At 36.4% G+C, this 26,470-nt stretch overlaps 1 protein-coding gene across 2 annotated transcripts in view; it reads right to left on the bottom strand.

Annotated features, from left to right (window-relative positions):
* Positions 1 to 1,813: 1,813 nt before the first annotated feature.
* Positions 1,814 to 26,470, bottom strand: part of SPAG6 (sperm associated antigen 6) — a 52,586-nt gene continuing 27,929 nt past the window's right edge. The window contains exons 5-11 of one of the 2 annotated variants that reach the window (XM_031444705.2): positions 20,784 to 20,989; positions 19,724 to 19,897; positions 18,391 to 18,543; positions 16,053 to 16,244; positions 10,496 to 10,612; positions 6,958 to 7,103; positions 1,814 to 2,110 (exon numbers count right to left, since the gene is read on the bottom strand). In XM_031444705.2, coding sequence (XP_031300565.1) covers positions 2,041 to 2,110; positions 6,958 to 7,103; positions 10,496 to 10,612; positions 16,053 to 16,244; positions 18,391 to 18,543; positions 19,724 to 19,897; positions 20,784 to 20,989 — 1,058 coding nt within the window. In that variant the 3' untranslated portion in view covers positions 1,814 to 2,040. The remainder of the gene's footprint in view (positions 2,111 to 6,957; positions 7,104 to 10,495; positions 10,613 to 16,052; positions 16,245 to 18,390; positions 18,544 to 19,723; positions 19,898 to 20,783; positions 20,990 to 26,470) is intronic. The other variant, XM_031444706.2, reaches the window with a different exon arrangement.

Below are 26,470 nucleotides of genomic sequence, written 5' to 3'. Positions count from 1 at the left end.
TATCATCTCCTTTTAAGCATCACTGATAGATGTGCACTTATTTCCACAACAGGTGAACTGAATGAGTAATAATAAGGTTTAACCAACAATACAATTCAACCATTCTATTCCTGAGCTAAAGCCCTAAAAATAAATTGTTGTTCATATAAGGTAAATGGGATATCCTAATGAAAGTTGATTTTTAAATAAACTGCAGTGGGGGTGTGGTGGCAGGGGAAACAATAAGGCAGGTTGGTCAGCCCAGAGAATTATAATTGACAAAATTCAAACTGGGGTGAAAATATCAAAGGATAGCATCATCAAGAGACACTATTTTTCCTCTAGCACAAGTAGGAAAATATTTTTTAAAGCCTCATAATAGAGTTTTTTCAAAGAATAAACAAACCTTCATTTTGCTTTAAGTGTTTCATGTCAAGAAACATTTCATAGCATATGAAATAAATAAATTGCAGATGATCAGGCTAAAGCAACCATCCAAATTCTATTAAATATCTTATTTTTCTTAGTTTAAAACTCTTTGATAAGTATGATGTTAAGAAGTGAAAATTTTCAAATACAACACAAGATAGCAAGAAATACATAACAGGAAATTCACCATTCTTACAACATTTGAGGAGGTCTTATCCCAGATAGACTGACTAGTTTCTGTCATTATTAGCACTGTCATCTAAGAAAAATAGTATTAATGAAGACAGATGAAAACTACTTTTATTTTCTCAGATTGCTAAAATGTTCATAGGAGAAGCTGGGCAGGCAGGAAGGAGAAAAAGGGATCCACAAAATTGCAGATAAAAATTACATCCTCTTATGCAATGGATCAATGAAATTACTGCAAGGAAACAAAATAGGCCCAAAAAACATACTAAAAAGTCAAACTAGAGGCAATCCTAGATTGATACAAGGCAAAAAGAAATGAGACAATCTTGGGTATGATGAAGTTTTAAAAAGATGCAACAAAACTTCACTGTTGGGAAATGATGACAGAGGTAAATCCAGAAAATGCCAAAAATAAATGGGTAGCTTTCTTTTGAAGGGGAAAAGAAGAAAGAGTCCAAGAAGGAAACCTGAAAGCCAACAAGATGGAAACAATGTGTCCAAGTGTCATCATTTACCTCCTCTCCAGGCCTCCCCGGCCATCACTGTAAGGAATGTCCCTTTAGATTTAAAAAAAAACACACACACACATGCCAACTAAAACTCCTCAGTCTAATCACATATTCCCCAAGGTCAGAAACACACTAGATATGAAAAATGAAAGAGACAATTCTAATGCTGCTTTTACTTAAAATTTTATTGCAACTCCCTCTCACCCTTTCAGCTCCGCAGACCAAAATGCATGTGAAGTCTGAGTCTGATGGTACTCTTTTCAAATTATTCCTTGAATCTGACTTTTGAAACTTGGGTAAGTGAAGCAAGGACAAGGGAACACTGAGGATCTGACTTGCCTGCTTCCTTGTTTATTCATGAGCAGGGCTAGACTCAGAGGAAATCTTTCAGTGAAAATGAAAAGCGTGTCTGTATAATGCTTCATACTGACTTCCAGGAAAGGCAAGGGTAGAGTTTAGGTAGAATAACAAAGGAGTTAGAAAACTTGGGATGAAGAGGAGAGCTTCCTAATTTCTTAGGAAAACTGACATAGATTCCATGTGTTGGGTTAGTACATTTGTACAACTAGCATCAGTGTGTCTTTCAAATGCTCTGTACTTTGTCATCCATGTCCTCTTTCAAAATAGCTAAGAGTTTTTGAACATCCTCTTTCATCTCCATCTAGTTGAAAGTGTGTGTGTGGTCTTTAACAGAACAATTTAACAAATGCCTTAAGATTCTTTAATATCTTTTTAAAATTTACCTTTAGAACAAATCCAATACCAATTACCACGAATAGTTCCACATATATTCAAGCCACTAATTCTTAAAGTACTACCTAAATTTAGAAAATATAATCCAAAGATATTTGCCATTGAATAAACCTAGAATGTATTTTGTTCAACTATTTTGAGACATTCTTCTATGAATTTGGGTATAAAATTATAACTTTGTTCAGTGAGTAAGTGGTTGATAGCTGTCCACTCTCTGCAGAAGTGTGTCTGAATATCCAGGAGAGTAATACCTGAAAGAGAAAATTTTCTATTAGATCTTTGTGAAAAGATTCAGCACAGTAGGCACAAAAGATTCAATATTAGATATTTATTTGAAATAATTTTATGAGGGAAACTTCAAATACACTGACCAGTGATGCTCCAGAAATGCTTTGTGCATGAGGTTAGAGATGATCCAGGAAGACCATGTTAGATAAATAGCAGGACATTTAAAGGGTGTCATTGCAGTGGCAAAGAAGGGGTATTTCCAAAGCAGGAAACTTGGATCTAGTGACAGTGTTTTATTAGAGAGACTTAGTCTGTATTATGTCAAGTGACTGATGTTGCTTTGATCATCACAGCTAATAGGGTTTTTCCCGTAAGTTAGACAACACAGTCTATCATTACTAACCAATGCCTGCATCCTGACTGCCTTACAGATAGATTATTCTCAATGTATGTTTTAATTAGATCTGGTCACTCACGAGACCAAAAATTTCTGGGAGTATCATTCACATTAAAGAACTATTTAATAAATAGTTTACAAACAGCCCAGCATACAAACCTAGGAGATTAATCATTTTCATTGGTTTGGGGCATCTATAGTACTATAAATTTATACTTACAAATTTAATGTTTTATAAAATATATAGTATAAAAGTATTACATATGTTGATCAATGCATTGTGGGGTGCTTCATATATCATGGAAAGAATTGACATGCATATAAAATTATGTCAAAAATTTTGGCAGACATTCTAGAATAAATGGATAAAAAAGCTAGGTAGGTGTAATTAAAAATTTCCCCAAATATTCAAAATAATTAAACCTTCTAAGGTGTTTTCTCCAGATTAAAAAAAAAAAAAGAAACCTAATGTTCAAGACTTGTTTTATCCTTTGTTAATTATCTTTATCCTCAAATGCCTGACTTAAAAGCTCATAATTTATATTACATTAATTTCTTCCACAATTTGTCAGGTTAAGGTGGATAAAACAGAGCTGTTTTTCTCAATAGTGTGCTTACAAACAGTCATAGATAAACAGATACATACATGCATACATAACGAGCTACCTTAAAGGATGTTTCTCCTCTAAAGGCTTCCTACCCTCAAAAAAATTGTCCCCCAGCAGTGAGTCTCTTTGAAGTATTCCTAAATGAAAGAAGTTATAACTGTTTCTCGCTGAGTTAGTCACAAATTTTAAATCAGTCTTCACCTTCCCAGTCTTATAAATGTGTTAGACACAAGATAGGTACTTTTTAGAGAAAGGGTAAAAAGTAGATTTAGAAAACCAAAACTTGAAAATTGTGCTGTTTCATATGGTAGCCACTAGCTATGTGTGGTTCTCAAGCCCTAGAAATAAGGGGAATGTGAATACGAGAAATATAACTAAGTGACTGGATTTTTGTCTATTCAATTTTAATTAAATATTAAAAACTGATATTTGATTCATTTATTGGAAAAAATTTAGGTGTGTTTGTAACAACTTGTGAATATACTTTTCAACTGTAAACTTAACATAAGCTAAATACAGATCAAGTATTTCTAATGAAATTTAGTATCTGAATTGAGATGTGCAGAAAGTGGTAACTACCTACCATATTTCAAAAACTTAGGACAAAAAATGTAAAATAGCTCATTAATAGTTTTTATGTTAATTACAAGTTGAAATTATAATACTTAGATATATTGGACTAAGAAAAATACATCATTAATATTTATTTACCCTGTTCCATTTTACTTTTTTTAAATATGGTTACTAGAAAATTTTAAATGACATATGTGGCTCACATTATATTTCTATTGGATAGCATTACTTTAAGATAAAGCTTCCCCAACAAATCAATCAGAATCTACCAATAATCCTTGAGGTTTTACCTGGCTAATTGCCAAGCAAACTGCCACTGCATATTTCCCTCCCCGGGGACCTGGAGATGCCACAATCCCCAGGATTCCCCACAGGGTAGGAAATGTGCTAAGGGAGGACTTACACTGCTCACCCCCATCAGCAGAATGCTAAATTTAGCACTACCCAACTGCTCATAAATGCATACATGTACGTATCTTGGTATATGATCCTGTAAATAAGTACATCAGGTTGTCCATTAACTGTCAGAAACCCCCTACCAGCTAGAATCTGTCTGATGCTAAGGCATTCAAAAGCAGCTTTCCATTAGAAAAAAGTGTGGAACCCCTACATTAGCAATTAAAAGCAATTTAAATCTAACCAGAATATTTGTTTATGTCTTTTATATTGGCAAAAAATGACACAAATATTTGCTTGATGTACATTTATCATCAAAACAAATAGTGAAAAAATGTAAGTGGCCAAGTGCTGCTACCCAGTTTCCTCAGTATTATTATAATGTTAAGTTTGATCCACCTAATAATGTGATTTAACCCGGATATAAAAAAGAGAATAGGGGCACCCACAGAGGACTATAGAATATTTACTGAGTTGAATTCTTCCCATGTGCAAACCCTTTGGCTAAACATTATCTCACTTAATCCTGATAGCAACTCTATGAAGTAGGTAATGATCCACATTTTACAGATGAGGAAAGTGGCTAAGAGGGTTAAGTAGTATCTCCAAAACCACATTACTAAGTAGTTGGGACTGAGATAGGAATTTTGATCTGTTTCATACCTAAGTCCGAGCTTTTAGCCATACTCCTTATGAAAGAACCAAAATAAACCTCCCCCAAAGCCCTGGAAATTCCTTTCTTCTGCTGTCAACCACTGCTATTTCGACTTACCTCTTTATGGCCTTTAAGAATATAGGGGAATCAACTTCACCCTAGACCCAGGTAGAATTTGGGCTATTCTATTGTTATCATACCAGAAATGTGCCTACTGGAAGACTGTATGCATGCCTCCCTCCCCAAATTAGATGTTTCCTAAGAGCAACCTCGCCTTCCCAGTTTAGGCAGAGATCCAGAAGACAAGAGTTCCAAAAATACTTTCTGGCTGTAGGATGGCCCAGGACTAGAACTTAGGTCTTCTGACATCTAGTCCTGGGCCCCTTCCCTCTCATCATACCAACCACCTTTATTAAACATCTTTAAAGATTGCTAAAATTAGGAGGTAATATGAAATAACTGTTTAGGCTAAAAATAGCTGAGAGAATGTATCCACTGATACTGTGTCCTATAAGGAATAATTCTAAAATAGTCACCAAGTCATTTTTGAGAATTATGATAGCAAAAAATAAAACCCTTTTGAGATCATATTTGTCTGTTTTCATAGAAAGACAAGGTTTCAAAGAATTCTATAAAACTCCTCTAAGTTCTATAGAATCTAATGCTTCAAAAAATATCAGAAACTAGAAACAGTTGGCAAACCAAAATTCTTCATAATTAGCCAGTTTTTAAAATGAAATCCCAGATCACAGAATGTGAGAAGTGGAATTTACAATGGTATTTTGGCAAAGCAGCAGATCCAATTCTAATACGACAGTTTTTGATTTCCCCTAGTGCTCTGTAAAATAATCCTAGAAAGGAGCAGAAAGAAGACTTCTACTCAAGGAAGTACCTTTCCATTGGTTGATTCTAATAGGTCACTCCATTTGGGGAGCCCTTTAGTTTGCTTTTTTTTCATTTTTCTATAATTTTGTTTATATTAGAAAATTGCACTGAAAGCATTCTTCCTGAAGGGACATACATTCCATGTATAAAAATTAATTTTATATTCTTGATAAAAGATTTTCCTATTTCCTTCATTTACTGGTTTTTGTACATATTTTATATGTTATATAATCCTGTGGGTATGTTATTTTATTCATATATTATATATAGTGGATATACATGTTACACTACTCCTGGGATGTATTTTATATATATATAGTAATTTTCAAAGCTGTTATTGAAACCCTTTTGGTCAAGAAGTTCTCATAAACCTCCCCAAAGTGCATTAACTTGTACCTTTGGAAAGAATTTACTGGCAGAATACATGTGAATATAGAACAAATTTCAATCTTAAAATTATTTTTGTGCTTTTAAAATCAACGTTACCATATGTATTAAAAACCACTGATGTTAAACAGGAATTATAGTTTATATAACTTATATAAATTGTAACAAATTTTAAACATTGGAATTTATGTTCTCCAATATCAATTAAGAGAAAATAAGAAGTAAGTGTAGTATTAGAAAAATATAGATAAATATGGCCTTTAATTCTGTATGTTTTGTGGACACTTTTCAAGATTCAGTTGCTTAATAACTCTGTTTTTGGTAACTTTCTTATTTATTTGGGGTTTAGTGGTTTAGTTCTCCTCTAGTCTTACAAGGACTGAGACTTAGGTTTAATGCTCTGCAAACCAACATCATTTTAAAAAATTAATCTTGAAAATAGCTTCCTAATAAAATGTATCTAATTTGCAAAAAAGAAAAGAGCTTCCTGCTACATTACTATCAAGCATCTGCATTTCATAAACATTATTTATTTTTTCAAATATAGATAGTAACTTTCTTTTTTGCCATTCAACATCTCTTTTCTATTTGTAATACTCTCATTGATATGAAAGTGAGCTTAAGGCAGAAAAATAATATGCAGGGAATGGTGAAAATCAGACTCTTTCTAAATCAGGCTCACATTAAGGATTGTTAATGTAACTTGAACTCTGTATTTGGGTACTCTTCAATAAAGCATGTATTAAATTAGTACAGAAATGTCTCAAATGACATTCTAGTTCGATTTGGAAATGTATGTGTCAATCAGAGCATCGTTTAACTTGAGGGATAAAAGAGATCAAGAGAGTAGTATACATTGGTCTTATGTAGTATTTCAAAGTCCACATTTTGATTTCAAAATAGATATAAAATCTAGATATAGAAGAACTGTATTATAACTTTGAACTTCTCAAAGTCCATTTTTCCCACCTTACTATTTCTTCTGGGTAACAGCTGTTAATACTGTTGATGTACTCCTGAAGGAGAGATCCAGGCTCTGCTTTTATCTCTTGAATCTTTTTAAGTCCACCACTTGTTACAAAAAGCCTTCGAGCTTTGCAGTCATGGGGCAGCACCTTGAAAAGTGAAGCACATAAAAATGTCAGCTTTTCTTTTCCAAGTTGGATTTTTGCTACTGAAAAGCAGTAATACATCCGAGGAAATATAAAAGAGAATTTATGTCCAATATACTTGTAACATAATGAGCCTCAATTTGCTGATGATTGGAAGTAAAATGTGGCCTTTTTAGAAATGTATTAACCTTTTATGTTGTGGAGATGGAATAAAGGCAATGAACAGGAATAAAGGTGATGGAGATCCACTCATATATGTAAGATGCCAAGTGGTGTCTGTCCTTTGCTTATGCCCACTTGAGGTCTCTCCAAAATTAAAGGCAAGCTCCTTAACAAGGCACAGAAGGCCTTCTGTGACTCAGGTCTAAATACCTCTCCAGCTTCCTTCTCCACCAATCTCCATGCTGAATTTTGTGTGAATAACCTCAAAGGGTGCATCCAAGCCATTTCTTGCCTATGCTGTTCCCTCTTTCTAGAATGCCCTTCCTCCCTCCATGCACGTCCCCCATTTCTTGGCTAACTCTTGTTCATCTTATAAGACTCAGTTCAGGTGTCACCTCCTTCAAGAAACTTTCTCTGGGACAACCCTACTCTCTTTTCCCAGGATGAGTTAGGTACTTTTCACCTCTTACAACATTCTGTTAAACCCCTATCAGTGCACATGCCATGTAATATTTTAATTATCACTTTATATGTCTGTCACATGTAAATGTCATCGAAGGAAGAAACCATTCACTCATTCATTTCTCTAGTGCCTGGAGCCTAGCAGACACTCTACACACATTTAACAAATGAGTGAACATACTAAGGAGTAGCCAGAGAAAGGAAATTGAGATGTTAGAGACAAGAAAAATCAGGGAAGTAGGGAATCAACAAATCCAAGCGTAGATTTTAAGAAGCAACCAATGAGAACTAAATAAAGCCACAGTGGATGTTGTTGTGTTTAGAAGAAAGAGGCAGTGGAGATGAAGTTAATTATTCAAGCCAACAGGACGATCAGACAAGGAGGGTGGGGCTGGGAATTACTGCTCTCTTTCATGGTCATTGCTACTGTTGCCTCTAACAGAAACACCCTTTCTTCCCCCTCCAACCTTACTCTTTTTTCAAAGACCAGCTTTTTTCACTTGTACTTCCTCCATTAAATTCCTCCCTGAATACCTCAGGCTGCATTCACTTATTCCTTCTCAAATGAAAAAAAATAAATAAGTAACTTTATCTTGAAGTCTAGCACTCTGAAGTGTTTTCTAATTGTTTTATCTCATGCCTGCAGCTAGATTATAAAGTTCCTTGAAGAAGAATTTGGTCTTATTCTTTTTGGTCTATTGCTTAATCATTAACAGAGTGCCAGGTACACATAGGCATTTAACAAATACTTAAAACTACACAAGGATCTTGCTAATAAAATGATAATACACATCAACTGGACAATAAAAGGTGACACGTGTATTTCTAGCAAATGGAATAGCCTACTGATGTGTCTGTTTAAAATATTTTGTTTGGCCTGGAGAGTTTTCATTACCTCCTATCTGTCTGCAGCCAGGTTAAATTAATATCTTTCTCATTCTGCCTTAAAGCACTTTCCCATCTCTTTCTAGGGCTCTGGATCCTTAGATTATGAAAACACAAAATTCCACCTGAAGCAAATATTCCCAAAGGCACATTTATAAGAGTATATGATATGCAGTACTGTCTTCATTTGATCTTGGCTGACTTCTACAAACCCCCCTGATTTACTTTAAAAGTGACTTATTTTGAACTCAGTTCAGGTTAGTGTTCACTTTCATAGCAAGTTCAATAAAAATAGAATATCTCACTCAGTAGCTGAAAATATTAGACTGTAAAATGAAGCTTGGAGAAATCATGTCAGCTGCTCATTTTCAAGAGCTGGTGACCCCCTGTCTGTAGATGAACCACTCATCTCCTTACTCCTCCCTCCCCCTTCGCTGGTCAAATTAGCAGGTCACTCCCTTACTGAGCACTCAGAAAGAAAAAAAGGTTGATTATTTTCTTAGAAGGAGGAAGACAGAGCATAAGTGTTAGATGCAGAGAATTGTACACTGAGGTGCCTTCAACAACATAAAACCTTCTACCATTCAGGGACTGTGGTCCTTGAGGGGCAGCCAGGCTGTGGGAGATCATGGAAAGGGTTCGGAGAACTGAGGGCTGCTAACAGTATTATCTTCAGATGAGTACCAAAAACTAGACCCATGCAGCTGCAGGGCCTAGTTTAAATGCTATAGCAATATATACTTTTGTTCATTGTTTGTAGAAATACAGAACACAAGCAGTAGGACCTCCTTTCTACAGCATTATAACTGACTATTCAAATGAATTTCCACTCCACCATTCATTTTTTATTAATTTTAAAAAACCAGCCTTAAAACATCAATGTTTTACTTCTTAAAAACAACTTTTGGGTTTTTAGTGGGGTTTTTTTTGTTTTTTTTTTTTGAATGCTTGATATGTGCCTGGGATTAAGCTAAATTCTTTACATATAACATCTCATTAATCTTTACAATGGCCCTATAAAATAGGTTCTCTTATTAGCCCCATTTTATGGGTCATTATACTAAGTTTCAAAGAGGTCAATACTTAGCTAAAAATATTACAGCTGGGAAACAGGAAACCCAGGCCACCCAACTCCAGAGCCTGAGCTCACAGCCACTGTGGGACACTAACTCCAAAAACCCCATTTGCTTAAATCCAGTCCCCTGAGCACAATGTGGCCAGTTCTCGATAGCTTAGCGTCCCCATCCTGGCTGTCCATGGCTATGGGAAAGCACTTTCTCTCTCTCTCTCTCAACCTCTGCTGTCAGTAGTCAGCCCCACTGGCTGTACCCCTTCCAGCAGCTCAAACTTTCTACCTTACTACTTTTAATCTGCATTGACCTAAGAAATATGACGGCCACATTTGTTAAAAGTGTTCACAAAATAAGTCAATAAACTCCAAATGACTGAAAGCATCTCCAGTAAAGTGCTTGAACTTTGCAAAAAATATTTTGGTGACTCAGAGACCTTTTACCTTTTCTTTATAAGATCTTTCAGATGCATGAGACTAGCAGACACCGGAAAAATTACCCAAAGTTGCTTATCAATATAAATTATCTGCATTATAAGGTTTTCATATGTTGACTCTTTCCTCTCTCCAAGAACATAAAAAAGACAGTACAGAGGCTGTGAGGAAAATGTGAGGAAGAAGAAAGTGTGAATTTTATTAACTTATGTTCATTTTTTAAACTATATTACCTTCCCTGTCAATACAGCCCATGAGAGAGAAATAAGAAAACCCTGCCCCCAGCTTGCAGAAGACAATATTGACCCAATGGGAAAAAAATGAGCTAATACCTCATTTTAATTTTCTTCCCCCACTTCCAGGCTAAGAGAACAGCCCTTACCTTACTGAACTGTCCAACCACATGCTTCAGAATGTTGGGAGGAGCGTCATACAGTAATGGCTCAAGAGCTGGTAAATAGGTGCATTGTTGTAGGATATTCTTTAAGGCTTTTTTACTCTATTGGAATACAAAGCAAAATACATACCAAAGTAAGTAATCAATGAAAGCAGGACAAAAATTCATGTCTTGTGTTCCTGGAATTTTAAAGTGACATGAATTTCCTGGTATAACCTGGAGTTTCATTGTTTAAAAATGGTTGTCAGAAAAACTGTCTTTCATTAGTTCACCATCAAATACCTTGACAGTTGTCTTCATGTTAAATTTTTAAAGGTACAGTGTATTATTGAGCTCTTAAACTATCTATGTGGAAATAAAGCTATAGCATAAAGCTACAGATTGTAAATTAATATATATCATATTTTATTAGTATAAGAATTAATATATATTAAACTGTGAGATAACTAATATGTCCTATTACTTCCAATCAACAAATGAGAGAAGGTGGTTTATTGTAGAAAGTCATTATCAGGCATTTCACGTTCTCCGAAAGGTTTCACGGCGTACAGGCATGTAGTGAGAAATATTCTATTATGTGCATCATTCAATGAGCATTTGCAGATATGCTGCTACAGCACATGGTTAGAAACTGCTCCATTCACAGACAGAAACAAAACAGAGAGGACCCACTCTAATGTGTAGAAAAGCTCCCCTCAGCAACAGGGGCTGTAACACCAGCAGTAAAAGAAGAGGCACCTGCATGGCCCCTTCCCACTCTCCCCAGAACCCTGTATTTCACAGTGATACCCCTTGGCACTGCCCCCTACCATAAGTGGGGCTGAAGAAGGGCCCCCCTGTGACTGTAGGACATCCCTGAGGCAGCTCTTGGGCCACGGCTGGTGGTGATTCTGTTTCCTTATAGTATGAAAGCCTGCCCCCTTCACTCTAGGAGCTTCGTGTTCACTAGAATTCCACACCTGCTTGTACATGGTTCTGTGCTTGAGCGCATCCTTACAACCTCTCCTCTGATCACCTCTTCCCTCTTCAAAGCCTTAGCCGACCTAGTCTTCTGGGAGCTTGCTATTGAATGTCTAGCAATGCTTTTGAAATGTCAGAGAGAATTTTGATTTTCACACCATGAATTCTACAATTAGTAAATGGATTCACTAAAAAAACAAACAAACAAAAAAAAACTTTCATCACACTTGTGCTGTCAGTAAAGGATCTCTTGATTTTACGGTTTCCCAGAGACCCAAGCTAAACAGTCTTATGTGACCGCTTATCTCTTGACACTTTTGTCCTCAAACATTGTTTTAAAAACTAGATTAAATAAAAACAAGGAATGTAAGAAATGTAGCCCAACTTTTCTCTACAAGTAATAGAAGCTGGAATTAAACTCTCAATTCCCAACACACCTAGTTATATCTTTATGAACCACCTTAGGATCACAGTGCACTTAGCAGGCCAACACATTTAACTTAACTGCTGTTGGTGACAAGGTCTACTAACAGGATAGCCAAGATCACATCCACTGTACCACGCAGACAGATTTATTCCAATCCTAGCAGTTCCAAGGTGTTGATAGACTGTCAAGTTATTAATCAAGAACTCCAATGACACTAGAGATCCACTGAGCTTTACCATCCTTTGTCAAGAAACATACTCAGTTTTCAACTATAAACTTCCTGATAGGGATCTATGTCATGATCAATAATCAGCTGTATTATCCAGAATGAAATAAATATTAGTATATTAGAAAAGTAAGATTTTTGTTTACTTGTCAACTTCTGGGCTTAAGATTATGAAGATGTAATTTGTTTACTATAAATTCACTCATTTAAAGTGCACCATTCAATGGATTTTTAGTAAATTTACAGAGCTGTGCAACCATCACCACAATCTAGTTTTAGAACATTTTCATCATCTCAAAAGAAACATCATGCCCATTTTGTAGTTACTCCCTATTGCCTCGCCCTACTTACCCCATCAGCTCCAGACTACTCCTAATTGACTTTCAGTCTCTATAAATTTGACTTTTTTGGCCAGTTCATGTAAGTGGAATCATACAATATGTGAAGTGTTGAGTGTGGCCTTTTTCGCTGAGTATAATGTTTCTAAGGCTCATCCAGGTTAGACAGCGTGCATCAATGCTTTGTTCCTTTCATTGTTAAACAGTATGCCATTACACAAATTTACCATGTTTCATTTAGCCATTCACCAGCTGATGGACATTTGGGTTAACTCCACTTTTGGCTAATATGAATAATGCTGCTATGAGGATTCATAGGCATGCCCTTGTGTAGACAAATGTTTTCATTTCACTTGGGACAATACTGATGAGTGGAGTTGTTGAGTGATAATGGTAAATGGATGTTTAATATTTTGAGAAACTGCCAAACTGTTTTTCAACATGATTGCAACATTTTACATTCCCACCAGTAATGTAAGAAGGTTCAAGTCTCCATATGATGATCAACACTTGTAATTGTCTTATTAATTATAGTCATTCTTGTGGGTGTGAAGTAACATCTCATTATGGTTTCAGTTTGCATTTCCCTGGTAACTAATGATGCTGAATATCTTTTCATGTGCTGATTGATCATCTGTCTGTGAAATGTCTATTTATATTTTTTGCCCATTGTTTAATTGGGTTATTTGTCTTCTTATTATCAAGTTGTAAGAGTTCTTTACATATTTTGAATACATGTCCTTGCTCAAATACATGATTTGTAAGTAATTTTTCAAAGTCTGTGGCTTGTCCTTTCATGTTCTCAGTAGTGTCTTTTGAGGCATACAAGTTTTTCATCTTGATGAAACCCAATTTATCAATGTTTTCTTTGATTATTTGTGCTTTTAAGTGCCATGACTTGTATCCAGAATATCAAAATCACAATGAGATACCAATTCACACCCATTAGGATAGCTATAATAAAAAACAAAGACAATAACCAGTGATGGCAAAGATGTGGAAAAATTAGAACCCTCCTATATTGCTGGTGGGAATGTAAAACACTGTAGCCACATTGGAAAACAGTTTGGCAGTTCCTCAAAATGGTCAAAAGAATTATCATGTGACCTAGTAGTTCCATTCCTAGGTGTATACCCAAGAGAAATGAAAACACAAGATACCTCTAAATCTAAACAAATGGAAATGCAGTTGCCTGAATATTTTCAAAATACATGTAGGTAAGCTTCTTATATACAACATATATATTGTTTCAGTTTTTATAAGGTATTTGAAATTACACAGGTGCAAGCAGATAGTCAGGCTATGCGAAAATGTGCAAGAAATTCCAAGGGGCTGCTCCTTGGCTCTCCTGGATCAGAACCAATTAGAGATGCTTACAAAAGCTGACATACCTTTGGGACAAAATGAGCTTCACCATGGCCTTATAATTTGAAAGCTGCTACAGAGTAACAAATGAGAAACACCATTAGACAGTTCTTAAAGCTCTTGGATATATTTTCTCTACTAAGATAGTGTCAAATTGAACAGGCTTGGACTTTAATCTAAAGCCTTTAAAACAACTGATAGAATCCAAGAGACCTTGGGGAAGAGAAAAAGGGAATGATTAAGTCCCTACAATAAGAAAATATCTGGGTGGACTTAAAGCCTTGGAAAGATTGCTGACAGGGTAATGACTGATAAATCACTTTTAATTTAATACCTACTGTATTTCCTGAAAGTAAACATTGTATCAAATAAAGGCAGAAGGAACCTTTTATTAGTAAACCTAAATGTCTTAATAAAACCACCTTTGTTAAAATAGTACACAATAAAAATTATCTGACTTCAAAAAGTGAAGTTTTCAAACTTATTTTACTCCAGGGATATGTATACAATATAACATCATAATAATTCATTAAAAGCCAAGTTATATAAACTTGGTAGTATATAAATAGTATGTAGTGCTCCCCAAGTAACTATTTGCAAGGGTTTCTCAAACCATATTTACTATTGGCTCTGCTATTAATAATTCATGCTCTGGCTCATGTATTCTTTTATTTCCCCAGATCACCAGATATGAGGGTGGGGCAGATGAGAAGTGAGGAGGAGGAAGGAGGGGAGAGGGACGGGGAAGAAGGAGGAAGAAAGACAATGATGATAATAGGATAAAGAAATATGAGGCAAAAAGAGAACTCCATGTATGGGTTAAAATTACACATATGTAAGTCAGCTGTACTTGGACAGCTCATGACTGGAAATGGAGTTGTGGTTTCTCATCAGAAAGTCAAAGATGTACAGAACTGTTAAACAGGAAAAGACTTTAGCATGTTGTCAATCTCACTCTCTACAAAGCATTGCCAAGGAATGGACTCAAGATTGGAGATGTGTAAGGGGACCCCTAAAGCTATTAAGTCATTGCTTTGATCTAGAAAGTCTTATAAAAATTGAAAAAGGCTTAATCTTAGAAATCAACTTCCCTCAGTGAATTTGTAGAGAAAAAAACATGTACACATAATGAAATCAACATAAACTCACTTTTATAAAATTTATAAACCAAATAAATGACTCCCTACATCACTTTCAGATTCCCTCAACTGTGTGGCTCAAAAAGACTACCCGCTTCACTCTACCAACTAAAGTTGCTCCAGCAAATATGTTTTCCTATGTTACTTTATTGTTCAATTAAAATTCAAATGTAATTTAACTTACTGTTGATATTATTTTAAATTATTGTCTTTTCTGTGTAATTCCCCCAATCCAAGTCAATTCTGAAAGTGGCTTTCAAAAAGTTACATGTTTCCCTAATAGCAAGCATTCTGGGAAATATTTTTCTTTCTTTGTGACTCTAAATTATTTAAAAATTCATTCTACTTTATATTCATGTTTTATGAATCATTTTAGTAGCTAGTAACATTTTTTTTTCCGAAATTTTGATTTTTTTTAAATGCATGATTTAAAATGCTTAGTGAATCTTATGGTCAATTTTCTTTTAAGAAACAAAGATATAGTTAAAAAATCAGGAAGAAGGGGGAGGGTATAGCTCAAGTGGTAGAACGCATGCTTAGCATGCACAAGGCCCTGGGTTCAATCCCCAGCACCTTCATCAGAAAAACTACATAAATAAACCTAATTACCTCCTCCCTGAAAAAATAAAAATTTAAAAAAAAAGATCAGGAGGACTTGGAGTCAGGAGAGGTAGCTCGTGGCTTCAGGAATACCTTTGGAAATCACCTAAAATTCTTTTAGACTCAATTTTTTAATGTAAAATGGACTAAAGTTCTCTCTGGCCAATTTCACATCCAAAATTCTATTATTCAATCCCTGTTTCATAAGAAAAGTCCACAGAAATGTAGAAGGCAGCAACCAGACATTCATTGTATAAACAACTTTGTACTTGTTGAGAACTTAATTTAAAATACCTCTCGGATTCTTTGAGTCAAGGGTAACTAATGCATTTTCAGTCACCTCAGTTCTTCTGATAAATGTCTTTCTCAACACAGAAAAGCAATATTGTCCGTAGTGAAAATTAAAACATTTTAAATTACATATTTTTAAGAGTGAGTCAAAAATCTAACAAGTCTTCATTAAAACGGTGAAGAATTAAACCCTTACTTTTATTTGAAGATCCTCAGAACTTTCTGTTGACATGTACAAAGAAAGCAGAACAGGCAACGTATTGGTGACCACGACAGCCCGGGCGTGCTCGGGAGTGTGTCTCCCAATCTGTCCTAAGGCCCAGGTGGCAGCAGCCTTAATGTGGTCTTCTGGCTCTTCCGACAAGCAGACTGACAACATGGGCACACCCTGCAGCGTTGATCAAAAGAGCAAGTGTTATGAATCTCGAGCGGGATTAAAGAGTCTTCCCTGCTTCACAAACATTAGAAGGAATCATTTTGGTCTTGATCCTTTCTTCCCCTAAATGGTTCAATAAATGAGCACTTCACAGGGGCTGTCATTTTTCAAGTTGATAAAATGGCTAGAACTAATTTATCTTAATTATCTGTTACAATCCAACCAAACTAAATATCTCTACTAGCATTTACTCCCCAAACAGAGGCATTTAATCAAAAAACAGATGCCACAGATTAGTATTTAGGCAAAACCAGATTCCACTGTGACAAATCAAAAATGCAAAGGACTTTAAAACCTTTTGTTTTTCTTTTGTCAAAAAAGTTAACTTAGAATCCTTTTAAAAAATTGCCTCTTCACCAAGTACAATAGATCTGAGAACAAAATAACTACTCTAGATCCAAAATCAAATGACTGATATGAGCAAGGATTCTATTTAAGTGAATTTTTCACTAAATATTCACTAAAACCTTTCCTGAAATAGTAAATTTCTGTTAATTTTGGTCAACTTTTAAATGATATTTTTGCCCATTTTCATGTGATTATCAAAGCAGAGATGAGTATTTTTGTTATACAGATGGCATGTGCTTATATTCTGCACTTCAAACTTCAATTTTATCTAAATAATCAAAACAGAATTAACTAAAGGACCTCAAATACATTACAGTTTATGTATCCAAGGAAGACTCAAATAACCATATCAAATTATAATTCCAGATTCTGTATAGGCATAATTTTCTAACTCAAGACAGTAAGAATTATCACTTTAAATTGAGGACCACAAAAGCCACGATCACATGGTCAGGCTACCACAGCAAAGGCCAAGTGATCATATATACATTTTTTCCCCTCCAACTTAACATTTGGTTTTTTAAGACCAATCTCCTGAGGAAATGTGCCCTATTTCTTCATTGGCAGTCCTTACAGTGCCACTTGGAAAAGGAAAAGCCTGAGACAGTGTTGTGTGGTTTGCCTCAAACCGCTGCTGCCCCCACCTCGATCCTCAACTGAACGAAGGACAAACCAGGTGGGAGAGGCCAGCCGTGGCCCCGGACCAAAGGAGGGGAGCACCTCCTGGTTCATCTGGGGAAGAAACAGGAAGGAAAAGCAATCACTGCGCCTTTCAACCTCCTTCCTACATGCAGACTTTCTGACTACCCAAAAAGGACTGAGAATCAGAAATCCCAAAAACATCCCCACGGTGACCCTTCAGAAAGCAGTGCTGCTGCTCTGGCCATGATCGGAGACTTTCATAATAGAAGGGCAAAAGGAAAAGCGCAGGATAAAAAGGGAATGAAGTAAAGAATTATCAAGGAATAGGTAGAAAATAAAGATCTGAGGCTCTTTTTTATCCTGAGGATTAGCAAGGGATTAAAAAAAAAACAACACTTCTGTTTAACATACAGAGGCAGATTTTCCATGCTGATAAGAAATCCATACCCTAGAGGGTCTCCAGAGACACTGGGAGCACACAGCCTTTGAAGCACGTTTTGAGAGATCAATACATTCAACAAATATTTTTTTTGAGCACCTACTATGAGCCAGGGCTACACAATCTGGTGGGTTAATACCAAGTTGTAAATTGAGATACCACCAAGTCCCCAGAGCAAGGAAACAAATGTTGCTATCCACCACATGCTCTGAATTGCCTCAGTCCAACAGAGAAACCACCTCATGGAAGCTGCAGGAGAGGGAGCCTTCCCAGTGGCAGGAAGGGGGAGGATGTACAGACCTCTGAGAATAATGAAAATGACCATGGGGCATGTCCTTTATGATAGCTGTCTTTAATCAAAGTATGCTTTATATTATTTGTAAATAGATACAGCCAATCCTTCAAGATACAAGCATGCAATATTTAAGTACAGATAATACTAATAATACTCAGAGGTATTGATATTAAATACTGAGTAGAACTCTAAACTTCCTGCCAAGTAAGCCTTACTTCAAGCATTGCTTTGGGAAACTTACTAACTTGAAAAGAACTGGCAGTTCTTTGACTCTGGTCGGTTGTATTTCACATCCTGTGGAAGAGCATTCATCTGTGGTTCTGTCTTAGAGTCCCTCACTGCAATCATGAGAGGAAAATGCAGCCAAAACAAACCTTGGAGATGATGACAGCCATTGCCAGGTTCTCAGAATGAGCCGCCACGTAGCCAAGCATCATGATGCCCGGCAGCCTGATGTTCCCTTTGCAGGATGCGACGCAGTCGATCACAGCAGCAACTCCTCCTGCATTCACGATCAACTGCGAAAGCTAAGAGAAGAGGAGGAGAGCTGGATAACCCATGACCCTAAAGGGTAAGGTGGTCTTTAAATGGTACTCTAGCATTGCCAAACTTTGATATTTAGGACCTAGAATGCATCTGGTAAAATCTGAACTGTCATTTAGTGAAACTATTATATTTATCAAAGAACTGTGCAAGGATAACCATCCTATTTCTGGCGTGTAGACAGGGCTCCCTGTGAGGAGCCTCTCCGTGGTTCGACTTTCCATGCATCGATGGCACAACTTTTATCCCTGTCATTGTGGATGTCAAAATTCCTCATCCAAACACTAACCCTAGGGCCACTTTGTAACTAGCTAACTGCTGAAATCCCCCATCCCCGTGCGTGAGTATGAAGCAGACTGGTCACACTCACTGAATGCTGAAAGGCAAGGTCAGACTTGAAGTAGTCCAGCCTAATTATCCCTCCTTTGCTAGCAATGGTCACTAGCTGATGGCATTGCCATCTTGAAAAATCTCAGCCAGATAAAGACACTGGGTGAAATAAAGGATGAGGACTTTTAAGGTTTAGTGAAATGAAACTGATTCATCAAAATATACACAGAAGAAGATACAACTTCAGGATCCACCTGTGGTCACTTGGTCTCTATTCCTTTTGCATCTAAGTGCTCGGATGCACCATGTACAAGTGGCTGTTAGGTTACACCAGGTTGGGGGCCTGGTGGGCTCTCCCAATCTAGGGGTGCACTATCTCTTACTACACCCAGCTGACCTAAAGTGATGGAATGACAAAGTCTACGGTCCCTACAATCTAGAAATGGAAAGTAGAAAATGGTTAAAAACTGAGACTTCAGATTGAAACTCTGTTGATATAACCCAATGGTTCTCAACTGGGGACACTTTTGTCCACCAGGAAACATTTGGCAATATGGGACACTTTTGATTGTCACAACTGAGGGGAGGGGTGCTACTGGCATCTAGCAGGCAGAGGCCAGGGATGCTGCTGAACACCCATCCTACAGTGCCCAGTACAGCCTCCCACAACAAAGAAATATGTGGTCCAAAGGTCAGTAGTGCTGAGGATGAGAAATCCGGAGAACATGTGACATCGTCCCGGGACTTTGTGAATAATTTGACATCTTACTTAAAAACTAAAACTAACTACATATTATTGTAATCAGAAACTGTTTTTTTTTTTCCTTCTTTTACCTCAGGTGTATGCTTTGCAATCTCTCTAATTAAAGTGGAAGCATTTTTCTTCACATAGTCATCTTTGTCCTTCAGACACGTGAGTACAACAGGGAAAATCTCCGCTTCAACCACCATTTCTGCCATATTCACAGAGTGTTTTGCGATCTGACTGAGAGCGGAAAGGACCTGACGCTGTTAAGCAAAAACCAAAGCAAAACATCACGAAGAGTCCGCTGCAGAGCTCAGGTGTAATTTAAACAGCTTTATGTACAAGCAAATTCCTTTATGAAAGGGAAAAAATAATCACATATCCAACATGGCCTAAGATTTCTGAGTCATGAGGCACTCACATCCTAGTCTTACACCTAAAAGCTCAAGTTCTTAAATTCCCTAATTCCCAAGTTAAAGGTCTTAGTTCACACTACTGACTATTTAAACCTCTATCTACTGAGGCTGGTGAAAGAATGATCCCTGTATGAATACTATTTCTTAATTATGCAATACTTAAATAATTACAATAAAGGCAGTAATGTAACACAAAAATGGTCAAGCAGAACTAATATTTTTGGCATGTTGCTGATACCATTTTAAAGAACTTTCCATTGCTTAATTAACACTACTAATTTAAACCTAATAGAATATACCTATTAGAATATAAAAGTATAATTGGTGACTATGAACTAAAAATTAGATTTTAGAAAACTATAAAAAGACTAATAAAAATATGGCAATTTTCATAAGAAACTTCAATAGTCTAGTGGGCTAGAAAACTTTTAGGTCTCTTCTAACCCTGAGATTCAATCATTTTGTTATTCCTGATTTTAACTATAAATATTAACTCTGATGCTACTCCTAGTTTTCAGCATTGCACACATTTTTCCCAGTCACGTTTCTTATTGTCTAATCCTTACAGCATAATTTTCATGCATTAAAGGACCAAATACATAATATATTCATATCTCTTTTCCATGATAATTTACTAATTATTTTTTAAACACATAGTAAGCTGCACACATTTTCATTTTCTTAGATTATCAGAAGCCTGGTTTGTTTGCTGGTTAACTTTATTTTTAAATACCTTCAATTTAGCATCAGGGTTCAGGATCATCTGGGCTAAGTGAGCGATCGCTCCCACATCCACCACTGTCTGAGCCAGCTCTGGAGAATGCTTTGCTATATCACTAAGGGCCGAAGCAGCAATCCCTTTCAAAGCAATTTCTGGCTCCTGGATACAGAGCACCAAAAGAGGAACGGCTCCCGCATCCACCACAGCTTGTGACAGTTCTGTGGGTCCAAGAAAAGTAATTAAGTGAGTATGGGTTACTGACCCTGGTACAAGCCACTTTTCACCCTGACATAGACAGCAAAGGGAAGAGGGGAGGGCGTACTTCACTGTCTCGACATCTGCATTTCTAATCAGCCTTCCTGGCTTCATGAACCATGTGGACCAATCCTGAGCTGAAAAGAATGCAGGTCAATGGACGGACCTCAATTTACATGAACACATTTGAGGTAGATTAGGCTGAAATGGCTTGTTATTCTTTTTTTTTTTTTTTTAAGAGAGTAAGCAGATGTCAGCTGTTTAAGCTCTGACAATTCTGCGCTTCTCAATAGGCAAGCATTTTATGCATGGTTTACAATAACAGAGAAAATTAAAGTACCAAAAATTTACCAACCACACTAATTAGGCAGTATTTTGTGCTACTTACATGAGTAAACATTAACATGAAGCTTGTGCCAATAATGTCGATTTTTAAATTCCTTTCATCTTAGAGTACTTTTAAAAGATTTTTAAAACTTTTATGAAAAACTAAAAGATGCATTTTCATTATACACATAGAAACACTTTCAAAAATGAGAGCTACAATTGAACAACATACTTTAATATATATACATGTTAATGTTAGATAAAGAAATAAATTTCTCTTAATTTTACATGTCAGAAATCATATGTTTTGAATATACATGTTGATTTACTTGTGTGTCCAAGAATAACAGCTATAAAAAAACACATTTTTAAATTATAGAGAACAGGAATCAAGCAGGCAGATCCATACAATATATGTGTAAAAAATGTCTTTTGAGAAGCATAAAACACAGTACATACAGATTCTACTCTCACTGTGTTGATGGCCTCTCTTACTAAATCACATATATCCATTTCTACAATCTCTTCCTTTCAAATTATGTTCTCATTTTCTCAGATTTGTAGTGCCTTGAAAATTTATGTCTTAATAGCCAAGCTATCAATTGAGCATGTCACAGTCTTTAAAGAAAATAGTCTTTAATTTTTCAAAAGATTGGTAATATCACATTTTCTAAAAAAAAGAAAATAATGTTAGAAAATGCAGGTTAGTGTCCAACACTTGTTTTCCTTCAATTATTACAATTATCTTAGAAGTCCCAAGATCGTCTAAATGATTCATTCTTTCATTAAACAAGTATTAATGGAAGGTTATTATGTGCCAGACTCAATCGGCACTGGTGCAGGTGACACACGTCTACAAATTAACACTACGCTGATTAGCAAATATGTTTCAATTTACAAACTCTAGTGTGAAATATGAAATACAACAGGAAGTTAATTTGTAATCTCAAGAACCAGATGCAGATAAGAGGAAGATGGGTTTTTTCCAAAAAGGACAATAGCAGCAACAGACTGGAATATCAGTCTAACAGATCAATAGAAGAGATTCCTCAGAAGCATCTCTGAGGCTCTACTGCAATCACCTGAAGACCAAAAAGACAGCAGGTGAAACACATGATCACTATTTCTGTCTGGCCACCCTCACCCAAGGGAAATGGGAGGAAAACAAAGTGTGATGTCCTGTGATGTCTAGATGTAAAATTTTTATACTTTATCTTAATTATGAACTTGTTACTTAATTCAATTCATTCCAAATTATACAGGTGTTGTATGGTAGCATCAACTTTATATGTATATATTTAAGGGTACCTGGAAAAAATATATATATATATACAGTTGACCCCAAACAGCACTGGGTTTGAACAGTGTGGGTCCACTTGAAGGCGGACTTTTTCAATAGAAAATACTGCAGTACTACACCATGGTGGTTGGTTGGATTTGGAACCACAGATACACAGGAACTGCTGATAAGAGGCTGACTATAAATTATACTCAGATTTTCCACTTCAGGGAGGGTCGGCACCTCTAACCCCTGCATCATTCAAGGGTCAATTCTAAATAGGCTAAACACTTTATTTTGAAAGAGTATTATTTGAAAGGATTAGTTCATCTATTTATAGATTTTCACTTCTATACATAGTTTCTAAGAGTAAAGAATATGCAGTAAACAACTGTTTAAAAGTACTATTACTAAAAACTTTATCTTTTCCTCAAATAACTGAGTGCCATATCCTCCTCTCCTTGGACTGTATAATGTTAATAATTCAGCAAGCGGTTCTTCTGACTTGTTACCCATTCCCCTCTGAAGCTGTTTTCCATTCTTTCTGGAGCAGTGATATTAAATGCGGGAAGGGCTGCGGATGGCACCAAAGAAGGGTTTGCCTGAAGGGAGTGAAGATTCCAAGGACCTGGATGGGGCCTAGCAATTTTGTGCTTGTAGTTTCATATACTTTACAACTCCAATTTATATTGTCCTACAAAACCCAGGTCTGCTTGTGGGTGGCACACATCATCGCTCATAGATGACATGGTCCTACCACCTTCATACAGATACTGGGTGCATAAGACAGTGCATATCAGGTAACAGTACAATAGGCCTGAACATCCCACAGGCTCACGACTTCATCCTGCCCCAGTCACTGCTCTTTTCCCTGTGGTATATCTTTGTCCTCTTCCCTACTGTCACTTCCTCTGCTATTCCTGTGCCAGTCGCTGTTGGCATCCACCTAACAAGCCTATGTCAGTCAGGGCATGGGCTTGTGAATCAATCCTGGCAAGTGGAGCCTGAGAAGAAGTCAGCTAGAAGCATCTGTGAGAGGTTTTCCTCTGTAACAAATGGAGATATACAAGAGGAGACACGGCCTCTTCTTTACTGGATGTGGTCGTGTCTGCCTGCAAATGACATCTGGAACACCTACGTCCATCTTGCAACTAACACAGAAGAAATCAACAATGTGCTGAGGATGGCTGAGTACAAAAATGAAAACCATCTGGGTCCTCCATGACACTGTTGAGCTGCATAACCAACCTTGGAACTGCCCTGACTCTGAAGTTTGTGTCCTGTGAAAGTTTTTAAAAAGTCCACATTGCTTAAGCCACTTGTATATGAGATTCTGTAACTTACCCCAAAACACACTGATACAATTCTATCCTTTCTCAGGCTTGTTGTATCTACATATTTCCCTCTCTTTTCTGGTCATTGAGTATTCATCACATGCTTAATATGTGCTAGAAACTCAGCTAGATCTTGGGGAAGCAGAACAGAGTGAAACTGTGTTCTGTGCTGGCAGATTCTGCTCAGGGTGAATATACAAACAGACCACCGTGCAGAGCGGAGCTGGGAGTCAGGTGTGTGGACTGTTTGGGGAAATGCATACACGGCTGCTGTTTCGGGCAATGCTTCCCATCTTACTTGCTTCTCTCATTTTCTTTTTCCCTATACTTTTCTACCCTAAAAAAAGCAGTAGTAACCACAACACGTACAAAATTCTGGTACACTTAAAATTACTCCCCATAGGAGAAATCTCACAGGATACATTCTTAACTCTAATTTGGAAATGAGTTTGTGTTGTTCAATTAATTATTATATTTAGGAAATCAAAGATTGATATGTACAGATGCTCGTAAAAGGTTTGATCAACAAAATAAAAGCAGTGAGTCAAGAAATTTGTCTTCAGTGCCTGAAAATATCTTAGCCTTATTTTAAATTTTAAATGAATCTTCAAAAAATTAATTTTTAAAAACTGTACCTTTTATGCAAGAACATGTGACATAATCATCTACTGTTAGATGACAAGCAAGATTAAAGTAGATACGCAAAAAGTTGCAGAGAAAAAAGCTCCACTAAAAGGACTTATACGGTACCGATGGTACTACTGATGATGTATTTTTCTTCTCTATTTGCCAAATTTTCTTCAATGTGATTTTTTAAACATTTTTATATTGAGTTAGTCATTTTACAATGTTGTGTCAAATTCCAGTGTAGAGCACAATTTTTCAGTTATACATGAACAACATGATTATTTTTTAAAAATAAAAGATGGCTTTCAACTATACATACAGCTACTGCTGGGAGTAACTATACTAACACTACTATTAAAAGGAAAAATAAATATAAAGACTTTAGCTTGTATCTCAATAAGGCAGAAAGTATCCTGCTTTAAAAAATGGTGGGAATGTATGTGTCTTTTAAACAAAATATTAGGAAAGAGTGCATACATGAATATTCTTTGAAGAATTACTAACATGTACTAGAAATATGATCCATTTACTCTTTCACACTTTCCCTCATCTTAATTCATGCCCTTATTGCAGTTAAAATGTTACATTTTTTAAATGTTAAGGATTATTCATTTTTAACAATTTTTTTGGACTTCAAATTGTCAGGGGAAATAAAACCATCCAATAGCACCTTCCTTATTCATAAATAATAATTAAAGCCATCGATTACATGCATGAAGGCAATGAAATATACAGTCCTCAAATGTGATGGCCAGTGTTCTCAGCAGAGGACTAGCTAGTTCTGTCCACCCTCCTGAATATCTCACTATTGAGTGGAGGAACTGAGGCAGCCTCTTCTATGGGACTGTGACAAGCGTTAGATATAATTTTAATATTAAAAGAGACACGGATAAAAGGGAGGACTTTTAAGATCAACAACATTCATAAAATTAGTACTATCTAAAGCTGGATGAGTGGAATATTAGAAGTGACTTTCTGCTGATCAGAAGAGACTTGCACAGACAGGAATGCCCATCAGCATAAAACAGGCTGTAACAGGTAAAACCAGGTACATCAGGGCAAAGGGATCTTGCTTTAACAGGGCTCACAATGGCTTTGACCCCCTCCTCTTAATTGTTGTGGCTTAATTGTTACATTTGTTTAGATCAGGAGTGGTAAACACAGGGCCCAGGCAGGTAGCTGAAATAAGCGAAGTCAGAAGGCGAAACAAAAATAGCAAGTGTGGAGCTAGGAAACTGGAGCTAGGAAACTGGACATTTACACACAGCGGCTGCAAGGAGCAACCATTCAGCTTCAGCCTGGGGCTGCCACGCAGGGATATAGGACTACTGTTGTCAGATCTTTGGATTTTTTAAGAGAAGCCAGACATCAGATTTTTTAACATGAAATTGCCCAGGTTTTAAGTGTTAGCAACTTAAAAAAAAAACCAAAACTGCGTAAGACAACGTAGCGCAGGCCAAATAAAATACGTCCATCTGTGGGTCACCGTTTTACAACCCCAGGCTTAAACCTTACACCTTCTAAAATGAGCTGTGGGGACTTTCTGGAGGTAAAAAGGTGACGTTCTTTCTACTTTTGATTCTTGAAGACATGTTTTGGAGTCATAAAGGAAGAACCACTATAGTGGTCGTATAAGAAAATTCAGAGGTGAATTCCAAGAACTTGATGAAAAGCTAAAAATTGGCCTGTTAAAAAAAAAAAGGATTAATCTAAACATATATTATGATACTCAACTAATTTTTCTGCTCATAGTGAAAATGTAGGAGGGAAGAACTTGAGCAACATTAAGGGGTTCATCATGAGAACTCATAAAAAAGACTCAAAATTTTAAAAGACTCTCCCAAAGGAAAAAAGGGGGAAAAATCTATGTCTTTAGC

Source organism: Camelus dromedarius, chromosome 26, assembly GCF_036321535.1.
Source record: "Camelus dromedarius isolate mCamDro1 chromosome 26, mCamDro1.pat, whole genome shotgun sequence".
Taxonomy (NCBI): Eukaryota; Metazoa; Chordata; class Mammalia; order Artiodactyla; family Camelidae; genus Camelus; species Camelus dromedarius.
This window is presented reverse-complemented; position numbering and strand designations above follow the sequence as displayed.